The sequence below is a fragment of the Haliotis cracherodii genome, unplaced genomic scaffold (assembly GCF_022045235.1).
Source record: "Haliotis cracherodii isolate W230 unplaced genomic scaffold, xgHalCrac1.p SCAF_5, whole genome shotgun sequence".
NCBI lineage: Eukaryota > Metazoa > Mollusca > Gastropoda > Lepetellida > Haliotidae > Haliotis > Haliotis cracherodii.
Genome location: NW_027266308.1, coordinates 50,999,340 through 51,017,043, shown reverse-complemented (window position 1 = coordinate 51,017,043; position 17,704 = coordinate 50,999,340). Strand labels below are relative to the sequence as shown.

The 17,704-nt window shown below is 38.5% G+C and overlaps 2 protein-coding genes across 2 annotated transcripts in view; both read left to right on the top strand.

Annotated features, from left to right (window-relative positions):
• The window catches only part of LOC139443732 (endoplasmic reticulum membrane-associated RNA degradation protein-like), a 124,142-nt gene extending 117,095 nt beyond the window's left edge, over positions 1–7,047 (top strand). Inside the window, exon 21 of the mRNA XM_071224661.1 lies at positions 7,024–7,047. The gene's annotated coding sequence lies outside the window, so the exon portion shown is untranslated. The remainder of the gene's footprint in view (positions 1–7,023) is intronic.
• On the top strand, positions 6,999–8,605 carry LOC139442893 (adenosine receptor A2b-like). Its single transcript, XM_071223801.1, has one exon. It carries the CDS (start codon positions 7,106–7,108, stop codon positions 8,507–8,509), a length of 1,404 nt encoding a protein of 467 aa, XP_071079902.1. The 5' UTR covers positions 6,999–7,105; the 3' UTR covers positions 8,510–8,605.
• The last annotated feature ends 9,099 nt before the right edge of the window (positions 8,606–17,704 follow it).

The window sequence follows — 17,704 nt, the reverse complement described above, 5'->3', positions numbered from 1 at the left end:
AAGAAATCAACCTAAAATAAACCGAGACAACATTTGCCTCTCATAAAGAAAATATTTGTAAAGAAATAAAGACAGTTTGGACACATCATCCATAATTACTACTTTTAAATGAGCATCACACCTTTTTTCTTTGTCCAATTCTTAACCAAATGACAAGCAACCAGCTGTTTCCTTTTGAAAGTTAAATATTATCTTTGATGTATGTTACCATAAAGATTTCACCAAGAGATTAATGTCATTGTATACACACTTCAGAATTTATTTCATCAAACAGAAGTTTACTGTCAACTCGTTTAACAGCAGATTATGTTATATCTATCACTGTCTCAGCCCCAGCTTCTGGGCAATTACTTGTGTTGTTTCATTGTGGTCAGATTGAGCTGTGTTAATACTGCAAGGGGGATTACCTGCCTGTCTATTGTTAGGCCAACATTAGGATTAAGGCATGTTTTTCAAGTAATTAATTACTGTTGCAATAAGGACCTGCTTCAGAGCCAGGTCTGTAAGTTCCAGGGCTGGAGCTTCAGTAGCTGTGCAGGCTTGTAAGTGGAGGGCACACAGGTGAGGAGGGTGATCCGTTTAGGAGGGGGGATCAGTTGATGAACAAGGAACTTTATACTATTTATATTTTATGTACAATTCACCAGTTTAGAAACTTTGTATCAATAAAGACAGAGTTGAGTTAAGGATTTCTACTTCTTTGAAAAATGTTTTGGTGTAGATGCTAGTACGAATATCAAGCATGTCAAGATATAAATTCTTGCACCTGTACTGAAACGTTGCATTGAAAGAAAACAGAAGCTGAAATAAAAAAAATCAACCCTGTCTCCTTTGATATGTATGGTACACATCCAACAATTCTGTCATGAAAAAATGCAAAATAATATCTTCATATTTGGGTGAGATTGTCATCTAAAAGTGGAATATGTAGGGGTGCTGTGTTTTAATTTAATGTTACATCATGACCCTGTTTCTATGTGCACCATGCTGTAATCTTTCTCAGCTCCCAGATGCTCCATGTGTCAGTCGTGAGATGGTTTAGTTTCTGCCTGCATTCAAAGATGCCAGTTATGAAATAGTTTAGTTTCTGCCTGCATACAAATATGCCAGTCATGAGATAGATTAGTTTCTGCCTGCATACAAAGATGACAGTCATGAAATAGTTTAGTTTCTGCCTGCATACACAGATGCCAATCATGAGATAGTTTAGTTTCTGCCTGCATACACAGATGCCAGTCATGAGATAGTTTAGTTTCTGCCTGCATACAAAGATGCCAGTCATGAGATAGTTTAGTTTCTGCCTGCATACACAGATGCCAGTCATGAGATAGTTTAGTTTCTGCCTGCATACACAGATGCCAGCCATGAGATAGTTTAGTTTCTGCCTGCATACACAGATGCCAGTGTAGTGAAGTGTAGCCCCTGTTATTGTTACATCTGAGATCAGTTGATCAGGAAATAGTACTTGACATGTTCAATGAGCTAGTGTATGTCTGGTAGTGGACGATGTGTCGATCGTGTCTTGTTACGAGATGACACCGCTTAGCTCCAGTTGCCCAACTGCGTCAAAGTACCAAATGTTGATTTGGTTGGAAACTACGTTCTGGGTGATCCAGCAGAGTGCATTGAAACCAGTGACAAGGACAATGACTTATAGTTAAAGTACATCTTGCAACATCTATTTGTAAGGAAATGACGTTATGGAGGAATGTAGTCTGTGTTCTGTCACATGTGGGTTATTGTCCCTTTCTGACGTATAATCTGTACCAGGTAGGTCAAGATGTTATTCCAGTTAATGTTCATTCACAAATCTACTTTTTATTGCTTTATGTATTATCATTTTAAAATGGCTGTTTATAACCTTTATTGTTGTTTTACAAATTTATATTAAGTCACAAATAATATTCTTGTGTCAGGACATTTTAGTAATAATTTGGAATATTTCAACTGTAACATGCATACTTAATTATTAAAAGGTTTTAAATGTTCACTGAAAATTCATAATACAATTTTGGCCTGTTGTTATAAAAGAGAATTCTTTCATTTCAAAAACATGTTTGCATTGTTTCAGTAGCTGTTATTATAAATAGTTTATTTCCTACATTTCAACATCAGTTATCATGGTGGTGTAATTTTATTAATAATACAAATAGATGTGTATTTCACCATTTTGAATACTGTTTATCCTAGAATATTATCAGTATACTTTACATGAGCATATGTTTTATTGAATATTTTTCACTTCAAGGCCACAATTTGTTTTTAATTTTATGGATTGTCCACCAATAGGTCAAGATTTAGAAACGATGGGACATAGTATTGTTCATGATATTATTTTCCTTTCCATTTTTTAAGAATGTAAGATGACTACGTTTATTGATAGAACAAAGATGTAAAAATGGCCTAGTATGCATCCCAGCCTGAGTTCATCGAAAGACAATGGATAATGGACTGTCTTATCTTTGCCCTCATCTTGGCTAATATTCTGTTTTCCCATTTGCTCTATCTTGGCACGACCCTCAGAATTATCCGCAGTGTTACTAGTAGATGTCTTGCAAATATAGCGCAGTGGGGTCACCGAGTGATTACAGCATAGTGGGGGCACAGGTTCACAAGATTCACCCTCATTTACGTTCTACGTTTGTTAGCATCATAACTGTGCTTGTGGATTTCGCCAAAGTTGTTCAGTGGAAGACCTGCATCACTTTGGGCTTTCCTCCTACATCAAGCTGACACCTTGAATGACCACTCACTCACTCACTCACTCGACCCGTGAAGATCCGGGGAAGAATAGGTCTTCAGCAACCCATGCTTGCTGTAAAAGGCGACTATGCTTGTCGTAAGAGGTGACTAAAGGGATCGGGTGGTCAGGCTCGCTGACTTGGTTGATGTATGTCATCGTATCCCAATTGCATGGATCGATGCTCATGATGTCAATCACTGGATTGTCTGGTCCAGACTCGATTATTTAAAGACTGCCATCATATAACTGGAATATTGCTGAGTGCGGCCTTAAACAACAAAACAAACAAAAACACTCACTCACATTTTGAAATCATAACCAATGCTTTGATAAAAGCAGTATTAAAAATAACCATTTCAATGATACAGAACTAGCTAAAAACACATTTTATAAATACAAATGAAGGAAGGCAGGACATTTTTGACAGGAGACCCACACTGGTCACCTGCTGTTTTAAATATGAATGATTTCTCCCAAATATGTGTGACATGTAATGTGTGTGAGAAACTGGAGGTATTTTAATCTGCTTACCAGGAACCCCATGTGGTTCTCTGTGGCAAACCCCAGCACCCAGCTGAGTTTCATGGTATGGTACGACAAGTCACATATCCTGTGGAAGTGTGTCCATAAGAGGATTAAGGGTATATCTCTGTAAAGATTATCTGATTAATGTTCATTGTATGCTATCCACAGGTGTTTAGTTTTTTACTCAGTACTTGAATCAGCCTCAAAAAATATTTTAATGGTTATTAGTGAATTAATTACAGATAGCAACAATAAAACATTTTGTCAGTTGAAATGTAAATAACATGCTCAAAATTATTTGTAGGATAAATGTCAAATAGCAGCAGGGATTTATCTTGACCCCCTCAGCTGAGCCTGCAGCAAATGTCAGTAAAAAATTCCGAATTTGAATAAAAACGTTCCCAATTCATGTCAGTATCGTTATAGCTATTATGATGCCTTTGTCAGATTGTTTTGTATTTCACTGACGTCTGGACCAATAAGGAGGCTTTAATGCTTAGTATTACATTATTTAATGTAATGTTAATATACAATGTTAAAAGACCTGAATTTTAAAATATAGGAACCTTTTTTTAAAATAGTTCCAATTTTGAACAATTTAACATTTTTTGCTTGAATAATTTTTGAGCTTATTTGTAAAGAAAATCTGCAAAAATTATATTGAACCAATAAAAAATAAAACTCTATTACCAATGAAAGATCTTGTAACAATTATAATGTAAGATTATCAAATGTTTTTTAATGTGTTTTTTAATGCATATTTATTTTTATGATTTTGTTCATTTTGTTTACTAATGTTATTACTGTTTCTACTCAAATAGACTTGTTTATTTTGTTATGAAGGAAACAAGAAAGGAAGGAAGGACAACTGTAAGATAATAGAACGTGATAAATATATAAATAGATATGACTTTAACTCCAAAATAGATTTTCATCAAATTCTTATGACATTTTCTTCAGAATGTTGCACAGAAACCTGTAAGGAGTCCTATAGTACATGGTGTTGTATAACTGCCGTAATGAAGACCACAAAGTGAAAAGGTCAATACTATTTGTGATGAATGGCATGACATTACAAGCCATAATGGCAGCCGGTGTTGTAATTTTGGAAATGATGGAGCACACTTTGAAACTAGCAGGAATCCTAATGATGCAAGAATAGATGTGAACAATGGCATGAATCTTTGCCTGCAGCGCTCAGATCGTTATCAAAGTGTGAAAAGTAATGAATGTTAAATCCTGCCTTGAAGCATGTGGCTATGATAAAATGACCAGCACATAAGTGTGTGTAGTGTGAACTGTGTGATAGTAGTTGTCATTCCCAGCCTGAGGGAGAGAATATGCTCAGCATGTTGGGTTTCACTGTTAAATGTAATCAGTCTCACACATGCAGGCAGACAGAGAAGTACCTTTGTGTTCCTGGGTTTGTATTTGATGAATAATGTTGCTAGTTTGGGTTTTAACTACCATATTCGACGTAATAAGCGACTAGGGCGCTCTCAAAATTAGAAATAGGGGGCTCTTATTAGAATATTGAAAGATAGAGTTGAAAGATAAATTTTGTGGTTTATGCTGACAGCCTGAAATGTTTTTGTACGACAGATATATTTTTCCAGAATGAAAGTGGCCATAATTAAGGTTGCATATAAGACATGAGTGTGTATTATATGTGAATAAATGTCTTGTGTACATTGATCAATTGGTAAGGGTGCTAATGTGGATAATTCACTAGCCAATATATTAGCAAATATCGCCATGGGCGCTTATTAGAGCGGGGCGCTTATTACGTCGAATACGGTATATGCTCAAGTTTCCATCTGTGATTATTTAATACACTCAGATGAGCTGGTAAAACTTGCAATAACAAAACCTAATTGTAAAAATTTGTAAAATACTTCATTTGACAAACTTCAATTCTAGGTGTTTAGGTTAAGAGTTTAAGGAACTTTTTATTTGAAGCTGATGGGATAAAAGTTTCTTTTGTTCCTCAGTATTCTCCTTGTTATAGTCATTTTTAGTATAGTCATCATCATCATCATCATCATCATCATTATGATTATTATTATCAATTTCATTTGCTGTCGTTCCAACACTTTGTTAATTAACAATGATTCATGCTTAACTCTTAAGAACAGCTGTCCAGGAATAAATAATCTTTTCTCAAGAGACATTTTCTTTTGTCTTTAATCTAGGTGTTAGATAAAAATCACTTAAACAAACTTGAAACTGCGTAGTACCATGCCATTGTCTGCGAAAGTCATTCCATTTCATTTGTATAAATCTGTTCAATTTGTGGCCAGGATGAGGAGCACTGGATTTACTACAGATCCCAGAATTAGCTCTCATTAGCAGCACACAGACAAATATTTAGTACCACTTCCTGCGATTACTTCCATCTGGGCTTTCAGCAGCCTCTGTCTGAACAGCAACACTCGTCAGATTTGATTGTACTAATACCCTGTAGGCCGAGGTGGTTGGCATGAAGGTGGAATCACAAGATAGACAATAATATACTCAGTTTGAACTCTTGTGTGGAAGAAGACTTCCCGAAATAGATGGTGGTGAGATAATTGGCTATACATAGTTCCAGGCTTGTCACCTGGGCTTCGACTATACTTTCCCACAATGCAACGCTCATATTTACTGTTGTATTGCTCCAAGAAGCATTGATTTGGACTGATAGTGTGGTTCATGTTGGATTCATGTGAATTCTTTATATATCAGGTAGTGTTTATGATATTTTCTGATGTGTAAGTTTTCATTTTGTAATTGCATAAGCATGTTGCATTATGGATGGTCTGTGATGACAGTGTTTTAAAGCTGGTCTGCTTTTGATTTTGAAGATGACAGGATGTATAGGGTTTTGAATTTTGTTGTGAATGAGGCTGACCGTTTCTCTGTTAACTTATAACTGTTTGTAACAGCTGCATTTTTATCTAAGCATGTCGTACTGGGCATTTAAGTTTGAAAATAAAAACTAACAAAGGAACAAAGAAGATGATACAAATTTACACTCTTTCAACATTTTAAAAATAAGACCAGTCGATACTGTGATCCAGATTATGAAATTGCTTGTTCTGAAATTTTGGTGAGATTTAACAAAATATTTAACTGCTAATGCATTTTGTGGTATAAGATCTAGTTCATACTGTCCAATAGTTCATAAAGTCATTGTCCAAACCCTCAACATTAGGAAATACACAAATATTAATGATCAACTTCTTCTTTTTTCTTGAATTTTGGTCTTGTTACTGCATGAATAAGGAAATGTTTTTGTATACCAACGTTTATTTCCTGTGTTGTCACGGTGACAAACTGGCCCCACCCTAAATGATCAAAGGTGTAACAGCAGTTATCACATGCTCCACATAGCAGGACAATAGCTGTAGACAGTTTTATACTTATATAATATATACCAGGAAGTAGGCTTCACTTGAGCTGCTGCTGTTGATGCAGGGTTCATCACAGATGCTGCTGTAACAAGTCTTTTTGATGTAGGTCCACGACTTCCATGTATTTGCTCGCTATGGGCTAGGAAATTAACTTTAGAATAGATTTGATTTTTGCAATAATACCTTGTTTTATATGTCATTTTGTTTTTTCTTCAGATGGATTGTTTTCAGTTTTCTGAAAAGTCACATTCCATTTATTATTTTTCATTTGAAATTATTCATGATGTTATTTGTGTTTGTTTTTTCTAAACTATATTTACTGTGTTATGAACAAGAGACTTAACTTTTTTCTGTCTTTTCCAGATGAGAGACAAGACTATTGATGCCATGACCTGTCGACTCCTGCTCGCCTCTTCTTGAAGAACAGTTGTCAGCAAGCACTACAATGGTTCTCGTGGAGGAAATAGAAATAAACATTGCCAACCAGAACTTGAACAATGACTTTCCTAGTTTACTGGAAACACAGACGGAGGCTAACATCCCGACATTACCATGTGTGACAACAAATCCAAACACAATATGGGAGATCGAGGAAATTGTTGGTGTGGTGGTAACTGCCATTTTGGTGCCGTTCATTCTTGGAAGCAACTTTTTGGTGATCCTAGCGGTCAGTAAATTCAAGCGTCTTCAGATTCCAACAAATTATTTCCTTGTGTCTTTAGCAGCTGCTGATATCTTCATAGCACTTGTCATACCTTTTGTGATTTGTGTGGACATCTTGAAAGACAGCATATCGGACATCTACTTGTGTTTATCGCCGAATCGCATATTGATGATGGCATGTGGGGTGTCTATTCTGACATTGGCAGCCATTGCATATGACCGCTACACGGCACTGGTCAACCCACTAGAATATGTAAGTGTTATGACTGTGAAGAAGATTTCAATTCTAGTTTCCTTGTCCTGGATCTACTCAGCTGCAATTGCTTGGCTGCCATTGTTCAGTCATTGGCATGAAGACATAGATATCGACAGTGAACCATGTTCATTTCGACTTCTCCACAGTAATGCTCATGTGCTTTTCCTCAGTGCGGTATTCGCTCCAGCATGCCTTGCTATATTCTTTTGCTATTTTAGAATATATATCGTGGCTCGCCATCATGCTCGGGCAATCGCAGCAGTAGAGTCATCCGTCCGACACAATATTCAAATGAGATATATTATGAAGGATACCAAATATGCCAAAACTCTGGCATTAGTGATGGGAGTATTTCTCTTTCTTTGGCTGCCATATTTGACTTGTTTGTTCAGTGAAGTTATTGCAAATGTGTTTGTCAATGACTGGATCCGAAATTATTTATCTTTCTTAGCATTTTTAAACAGTGGTGTCAACCCTTGGGTGTATGCCTTCAAAAACAATGAATTTAAAGCAGCGTTTAAGAGAATATTCAAAGAACATTGTGGGAAATTCAGCCTGTGTCGGTCACGTGATCCCCGTCGACCGAGCGTGATATCGGACACCAGTGTGTTTCCTGCTTCGAGCAGTACCGTCCGGCTCAGTCGGACTAACAGTCGCATCGCGTCATCAGAAGTGCTTCAAACGGTCGCCAAACTCGGTGAAGTCACAAACATTGAAGTGGACAGTCAGTTTGGTACAGTGTCAAAGCTGAACAAAGGGTTCATCCCTGATTTGCTAAAAAATCACATCAAATTGCCTCACACGAAAATTGATGAGTGTCCGGAAGATGTGTTTGCGGAGGTTGTGACGGAGTCGGGACTTGACAGTGGTGTTGATGTTGACGACTCGAGAGAGGATAACAGTATTGATGACAGCACAGAGAAGTATTGAACTGTGTCTCCATGATTGCTCAATGACATGAAAGTAAGACTGACAGTGAGAAAGAAGAAATATCTTTCACATCAACATATCAGAGATCTGAAGAAAGAAGGAGAACATGTGACTATCAAATGTGAATTCTTGAACAACTTATTTGACTTGTTAATGACAGTTACGGGCGACAGACAATTTCATCTTAAAAGATGACAACAGATATATAGACAGACTAATTTGTTGGATGTGCTGTGACACTTTAACACTGATGGTTTAAGCCTCCTTGTGATTGTGAAACTGTTTCATTCTAGGAAACCAGAATCTCATTGACATGTCAACTAAATTGTGAACTTTATAGCCGATACTGAACAAGAAGGATTCATGGCAGCTTCATGAGCTCCATCAGATGAAGTAAGATCTACACACTTGTTCTGATATCGGACACATGGTCCAATTTAAGACAGATATCAGGTATCATGCAGTGATGAGTATTTGTATCACACACATGACACAGGTATTAAGCAGGACATTTGTTATCATACATTGTCAAATAAATATCAGATGGTGGTCAAGGTTGAAGACAGAAAATCGAATATCATATATTGTGTATTTGATGTCTGATTGATTTATAAGTTACCGAACACTGATATTCATTTTCAAATATTTGATATCATCGATTTATAAGATTTAAAACATCACTACCAGACATTGTTGAGTTGTAAATACTCAACAGTTTTATTTATTTACAAGGTATAAAACATAAATCCCAGACATTGTTGATTATTTAATAATCTTCTCCAATGAGGCATGATCTTGATGGCTACCTCAGTGATGCGTTGCGGTGCGTTTGTTGTTTAACACCGCACTCAGCAATATTCCAGCTATTCCAGGTCTGTAAATAATTGAGTCTGGACCAGAAAATCCAGTGATTGACACCATGAGCATCGATCCACGCATTGGGATACGATGACCTGCCTCAACCAAGTCAGCGAGCCTGACCACTTGACCCTGTTAGTCACCTTTAACAACAAGCATAGTGATGCCGGTCATTGTACTAATGTCGAAATGTCAACCTGTGACATGACATGTTCAGTGTAAACATTGACCTGAGACTGATATGTCGACCATACAAGTATGTTACAATGTACAGTGAGAAGCACTGTCAACAGAGACTCGTCCCACCTGTGATATTGAATGTACAATCCAGTGATTTGTAAACATTGTAAATATCAACATGTCAACAAGTAGAAAGTTGTATATGTATGTCAGTATTTGAATTGCTTCTTGTATGAGTGGGAATCATATGAAGAAAAGAAAGACATGAAATCTGTAGAACTGATAAGGATGGACATATTTGTTTTGTTTTAAGGATGTTGTTTCATTTTAAAACAAGAAATACCAGTAATTAAATTAATATTAGATTGAAAAATATGCTGGCTTTGAACAACTTTTCATTTTTATTTATATTTTTATCTCGAGATTTCTTCAGGAAATCATACAAAACTTGCTGAATATGTAACAGGGATCTGATAAATAACATTCAGGATTTTTTCTTCTTTCATTTTTTTCTTTGTAAAACATTTCTATGCTTGTCATATATAAATTATCCTTTTTATACTCATGTGTTTGGCATATTACAAAGATAATCATATGGACAAAAATAAATAAAACTTTGTCCAGCCCAGAACAGTAAACAGCGATTTGTAAGAAGTTGCCCTTGATAATGACCGTTTGTATTTGTAAATTCTTTACCGTCACATGTTGATGATGTATGGACAGATCATTGTGGAAAACCATTTTGAAAGGTTGAAGTAAACTCAGTTTTATATTATTTACTATTTTGACTTGTTTTGACTTGTTGCCAGGAAACATAAGTTTTGTAGTTTGTATTTATTATATAAACTCTTGTTTTGTGTTGTATTTTGTAGGCAAGAATGAAATGAATTGTGAACTATGAAATATGTACACATGTCTGGAATGTTTGGAATGTTTCCAGGATGTTGTATCTCTAATTAAGATCAACAGGCCGAGGAAAAGACAGGTCTGGTTCAGCATCAGTAGAACAGTGAGTGAGTGAGTGAGTTTGGTTTTACGCCGCTTTTAGCAATATTCCAGCAATATCAGGGCGGGGGACACCAGAAATGGACTTCACACATTGTACCCATGTCGGGAATCGAACCTGGGTCTTCGGCGTGACGAGCGAACGCTTTAACCACTAGGCTACCTGACCGCCCCTCAGTAGAACAGCGTCTATCAGGAACAGAAATGATATATAACAAATTGTGTTGGTTAACCTAGGTTATGACTAGTTTCTAATGTTAATTGATGGAATAAAGATTAACTGGAGTAGTGAATTTCTTAACTCTTTCTTATGTTTACACATTTCTCTTTTTTCCAGTACACAGATAGAGAAATCATTCTGTACATCCCACTGGATGTGATAGGATCTTTGTGTAACCTCTTAATCTTGATCTGTTTGAATGTGTGTACATATGTAAATTAATAAAATATTTGAATTAATATAAAAAATGTTTCAAATTCTTTTTTATGAATGCTCCCCTGCTGAAGACATGAAGTACACTGTATGTGACCAGACACACTGGTGCTTCCTAGTAACAAATTTGTGCATTTTTCTGTTTTGCCACATTCCTAAATATTTAGCTATATGACGGTGGCCGGCCTGTGAAAAACTGAGTCCGAACCATAGGTTACTGGGGACCTATTCTAACCCTGAATCTCCAAGGCGTGGACCAGCATAGGTTACTGGGGACCTATTCTAACCCTGAATCTCCAAGGCGTGGACCAGCATAGGTTACTGGGGACCTATTCTAACCCTGAATCTCCAAGGGGTGGACCATTATAGATTACTGGGGACCTATTCTAACCCTGAATCTCCAAGGGGTGGACCAGCATAGGTTACTGGGGACCTATTCTAACCCTGAATCTCCAAGGGGTGGACCATTGTAGATTACTGGGGACCTATTCTAACCCTGAATCTCCAAGGCGTGGACCAGTATAGGTTACTGGGGACCTATTCTAACCCTGAATCTCCAAGGCGTGGACCAGCATAGGTTACTGGGGACCTATTCTAACCCTGAATCTCCAAGGGGTGGACCAGCATAGGTTACTGGGGACCTATTCTAACCCTGAATCTCCGAGGTATAGACCAGCATAGGTTACTGGGGACCTATTCTAACCCTGAATCTCCAAGGGGTGGACCAGCATAGGTTACTGGGGACCTATTCTAACCCTGAATCTCCAAGGGGTGGACCAGCATAGGTTACTGGGGACCTATCCTAACCCTGAATCTCCAAGGGGTGGACCAGCATAGGTTACTGGGGACCTATTCTAACCCTGAATCTCCAAGGGGTGGACCATTGTAGATTACTGAGGACCTATTCTAACCCTGAATCTCCAAGGGGTGGACCAGCATAGGTTACTGGGGACCTATTCTAACCCAGAATCCCCAAGGGTGCAGACCACACAGACTGCTGAGTTTGGCGTGTGCCTGGAGTGAGGGCCTGGCTAACTGGTGCTCACACTGTTGACCACTGGTTTGTCAGACCCAAGTTTCATTATGTCCATGTCACTGAGATATAGCTATTATATTGATGACAGTCTTAATACACTTGTAATACGAGAGAAGAGTATAAACAAATCTTTTGGTGTAAAAACACTTTCAATGGAATCTGTAGCCAGAAATCTTTAGTGTTCAACTCTTGTTGATTTAAAGCACCAAACAAAATCTCAATCCCAAATTTGAAATATATGGTATTTGGCATGGCCACTTGAATATTGTATTTATTATAGGTCTACACTGAATCAGAGTAACTTGGCTCCAGGGGATATATTTTCTTTGCACTATGTCAGACAGGCTGTTGCATTGTCATGGTAGTGTTGGATGTCATCCATTGGGGAAAAATTTAATTAGAGCAATGTTTACCTGAATACATCTTGTAGACTCTGATCAGGCCCACAACAAAATGTGAGTGAGTGAGTGAGTGAGTGTCAGAGAGAGAGAGTTAGGGTGGGTGAGTGGGGGTGAGTGAGATGGCAGGGGGCAACAGAAATGGACGTCCCACATTGTACCTGGAGAATCAAACTCGGGTGTAGGTGAGCTAGCACTTTAACCACTAGGCTACCCCCTGAATGTACATTATCATTTACATCATTTTTGGTCTGTGGTTCTTGATGTTGAAGTTTATTATGAAATTTGTGATTTCTTTATAATTTTTAATACAAAAAAAACAAACAATGTATGATATTACACAAATAAAGAACATATAAACATATTAACAAAAGAAGTTAAAGACCACCTGATTGTGTTATATGTCTATAGTTTATCTGTACTGCCATGACAACTATAGAAATATGAAAGAATTTGTGTTCTTTAACTTCTTTTGAGTAGTATATATGATTATCCCTACTAACTTCTCACAAACCAAAGGGCAGGGAATTAGAACCATTCTTAGGCCCAATATTTGCTTTTTGGAGGCTGCTGTCCTGTTTCCATTTCTTTCAAAAATGCAGTCATTATTTCTCTTGGATTAGGGATCCCCGTCCAAAGTTTCAGTAATGAAAATATACATGAATGTAGATCGATATGGAAAGGGAAGTAACTGCTTGAATTGATACTACAAGAAGGCTCTCTGTTAGTACCCTTCCTACACACTTTGTTGATGTCAATTTATAAATTTTAACACGTTTTTTGTTGCTATTTTAGGTTTGTTTCTAACAAGATTTCGTAAAAGCCTTACATCATACAAAATTCAAACATACTTGCAAACGAAATGGCATCTTGATTTGCACATCAGTCATCAGAGTTGAAAAGTATATCTGTTTGTAAGCAGAAAGCGAAATTCACCGCAAATACACCGAAGCGCTCATAAAATATACGAATTTACTAGTGATTCGTGAAACATGTTACCGCTCCTTGTCGGGAAAATAAATACATTTCCTCAGAGACCACATGTGTTGCCTTTGATATGTCTAACTTGTCTGTTGATAAAAATGTTTTCTCTTAAAATATCGATATCCTTATAGGGTTCCCAATCAGTACGTGAGAACGCCACGCTCAGCAATATCGCTCCTGTATCGCGGCGGCCAGTAAATAATCAACTGTGGGCAAGACAAACCAGTGGTTGACATTATGAGCAATGTTCCAGGCTGACGGTGAACGCTGACACGCAATAACCCATTTCACTGAACCAACCGACCAATCCATTTCAGTCGCTTCTCACAAAACATGCAGGTTTGCCCTGGTTATGTTTCTCGGTTAATCAGCATCAAATGCCCCATTCGTCTCCACTCGTCCCTTTCCGTAACCTGCAGTATTCGGCTTGTCCCGGAATAACACGAGTTAGTCACGAATGCAAATGCCCGTGCTACCAAAGTGGTAAATGTCTTAGACCTGAACATAGGCGGATCCAGAAAGAAAACTAAATGTAGTATGTTGTAGGCAGTAAAATTATCTGAGAGGGTTTTCTTATTTTGGACCCCTCCCTTTTACAAATGCTGGATCCGCTCTTGCTGCTTCAATTCAGGCTTTCCCCTAACATGTATTTGGTATGAGGTGAACTTATGTGAAAATATAAGTGATTGTAGCTAGAACGGGTTAAAACTGGTCCCGGTGCGCACGGGTGGCCCAGTCGTCTAAGGCGCCGCAATTCGCTGTGCAGAGTTGCGTCCCTTGGGCACGCCAGAAACCTATGATTGTGGGTTCGAATCCCGGTTCGCCCCAATTATGTTTCTAGGTTTGTCAGCACCATACCCGTGTTCGTGGGTTTCACCGAAGTGGTAAACGTCTCAGACCTGCATCACTTCGGGCTTTCCTCCCACATTAAGTTGTCACGCAGTGATATAACCGGAATACTGTTAAATGCGGCGTTAAACCCAACTCACTCACTCACTCACCCACTAGAACTGGTCCCCGGCAATCTGTATGCTGGTCGTAAGAGGCGAGTATATGAATCGGGTGGTCAGGCTCGGTGACTCGGTTAAATTGATGCATGTAATCGTGCCTCCACAACATGGGTCGTTGCTCATGATATAGATCACTTGATTGTCGCCAAATAGCTGGAATATTACAGAGCGGGGCGTTTATCAACCAACGAATGAAAACAAATCTTAGATATGCATCACTTCGGGCTTTCCACCCACATCAAGCTAACACACCTTTATTGTAATGGAATACTGTTCAAAAACCTAACTCACTCACAAACATCATGCAATAATAGAGGTTACTGTGGACCTCTCCGATATCCCACAGAGTCCTCAACAGTGTCAACAAAGTTTGTTTACATGTCATGCACTATTGTTGTCAATAACAATTATACACGTGCGGTAGATGCAGTTTGCACGCGTTTGTTCCTGTTACGTGTTATCGTCGGCCACAAAAGGAAGGAACACTTGTCAACGCGGATATATCGTATTCCTGTGCCACTGTGTTCCTTGTTGGGCCAAATCGCCTGCCTGATGGCCTTCTGAGTCGCAAATCAACATGAGACACACTTTATTCAGATGTAGTTCTATTATCGTCATATCCTCCTCAACACGCCCGAGACCGCCTCCGTGGTCTAGTGGTAGAGCGTCCGCCCGGAGAGCGGGTGGCCCAGGGTTCGATTCCCGGTCGCGTCATACCAAAAGACGTTAAATAATGGTACTTGTTGTTACCCTGTCTGGCGCTCGGCATTAAGGGTCTAAAACAAGGACTGGTCGGCTCGGAGACAGTATACTGTGTCTGATTTGGATATTCATTTTAAACCGCGGCATGGTATCTGAGTGAGCTAGCACTATAAATCGGCATTAGTCCAGACTAGTACAAGCAGCCACACACACACGTGCATGCACGTCTCTATAGAAGTGCAATAATCTTGAGCATCAATCTACGCAATTGGGATACGATGACATGCATCAACTAAATCAGCGAGCCTGACCACTCGAACCCGTTGGTCGCCTCTTAGGACAAGCATAGGTTGCTGAAGTCTCATTGTAACCCGGATCTTCACAGGGTCGCTCGACGTTAACGCACCGAGCAGTAAATCATTTTGTAAGCATGCATCTGTTCGCTACACTGCTAACTCGCGGATCAGATCATCTTAGTCCCTTCACTGTGGTTCGTTTGTCAATCCAGTTATGTCTTCCCTGGAAGTCACAAATATTTGTTTCGAATAAATGACATAAAAAAACATTAAGAATCCGAAGCTCCTTTCGCTCGTCATATTAGGTAAGATTCCGGATAACATCAATCAGGTATTAAATACAATTACCGATGAACTCTATGGCCTACCTTGCATCTACCTGTTGTCAATTACCAATTTCGACCTTTGATGAATGCCGCTGGTTCCCTCAGGCAGGTGAGAGCGGGGCATCATTGTAGTCACGCTCAGGTGTTTATTGCTCTGTATTGAGGCATGTGTCTCTAGGTGTTATAGATCACCATGATACTGTGAGTGGGTCTCAGACAGTGTAATTGATTGCTTGCTGTCTAGTGATTAATTACTGATAGGAATCGGAGCTCTACAGAAACTCTACTGAGTGAGTGAGTGAGTTAGTATGGTTTTACGCCGCTTTAAGCAATATTCCAGCAACATCACGGCGGGGGACACCAGAAATGGGCTTCACACATTGTACCCATGTCGGGAATCGAACCCGGTTCTTCGGCGTGACGAGCGAACGCTTTAACCACTAGGCTACCCGACCGCCCCTGGAAACTCTACTGCTCCTAAGTCATAGGCAAATCCAGTGAGCCCCTCCCTCTCCTTTGAAAACCAAATATAGTATGTTGTTGGAAGTAAAACTATCTGGGGGAGGATTTTGATATTTTGGACCCCTCCCGTTTATAAATGCTGGATCCGCCCTTGATTTGAAACTGAACAGAGGCGGTGATTCCAATACATTTTTTTTATCTTCTGTGGCCTTAAAACATGTCCTCCTTCTCAAAAATACATTTTGTACACGAAAACGATTCCAACAATAAACGCCCTGAATACACATCATGTTCGGACTATCGGGGTTCGAACTAGCGAGGTTTTGTTATGTACATCTGATCACCTTTGATCGTACAAACGAATACGTCATATACACGTGTGTATTTCCATATAAATAAGGTGTGGTTGCTAGGTGATTCAAACGACAGGGATAGTTGTATGCATTAGGAATCAATAACCGATTTCCTCGTGAGTTGCTCACTCAACTGCACACGACATCCCAACACTGACGTGCCAGTCTAGTTGTTGGATCTGGTTTGTCAATATCACCGCATTCTAGCCGCACGAGTCATCGACAGAGAAAAAAAAAAATGTATCTTGCACAAGCCAAAAATGAGATAGTAGAAACAGCTACAATAACCATACTTGTATTTAAAAATGTATAATGCATTTGATTAAATGTATAAATAGACATACACGAGGCAATGTCTCAGCATATGCGTGTACAGATCATGGGAGTATTATTTCGTAGTGAATTTTTTTTTCCAAAAAAGGGAAGAAATAGATTCATATACATATCCCGTTGTAATTTTTTTGTTATAAAATATGACTGAGTCAGACGCTTTGATTAAGAATTGTCGCGTTTCATCATCTTTGATCTACCTTTTTCAACCTGTTAAATGAAAGTGCAGTAAGGTGTTCTATTCTATATTCATGAAGAATGCAGGCCTCCCCCATGTTTATACTGGTGGTCAGTCAGCATATAATATATATAACAATGTACATTATCAGTCTATGTGGATCTTTTTCAAGCAATTTGCATAAATAAATATACATAGCCAGGTGGGTATCTGTTGATGCTAAAAGCAAATATAATAAATTTAGTAAGTATGTACTTCTCACGCAGTTTTATACCGGACACAAACCATAAAAAAAGAATAGGTATTCATTTGCGGCGTAACCTTCACTTAAAAGAGTGCACAGCCTCTTATCTCTAGGAATCTTGAGTACCTTTAAAGAAAGTATAGTTTCTAGTTTTAGAATTGCTGAAAAGAAATGCGTGTCCGTCCTGTTCAAACGAACAAACCAGTCCTGTTCAAACGAACAAATTAATCTTGCCATTAGTTCCCCGATTGGATTGTTCTATTCCTTTCGGTATGATTTTCTGAGTCGAATGATAACTGGTCACGTGTCACTCCAAATGTATGATATGAAACAGGGAGTCTAATTTCTTAATATCATACAGACAATCTGGTAAGGATAATTGTATATTTTGAGTTTTACA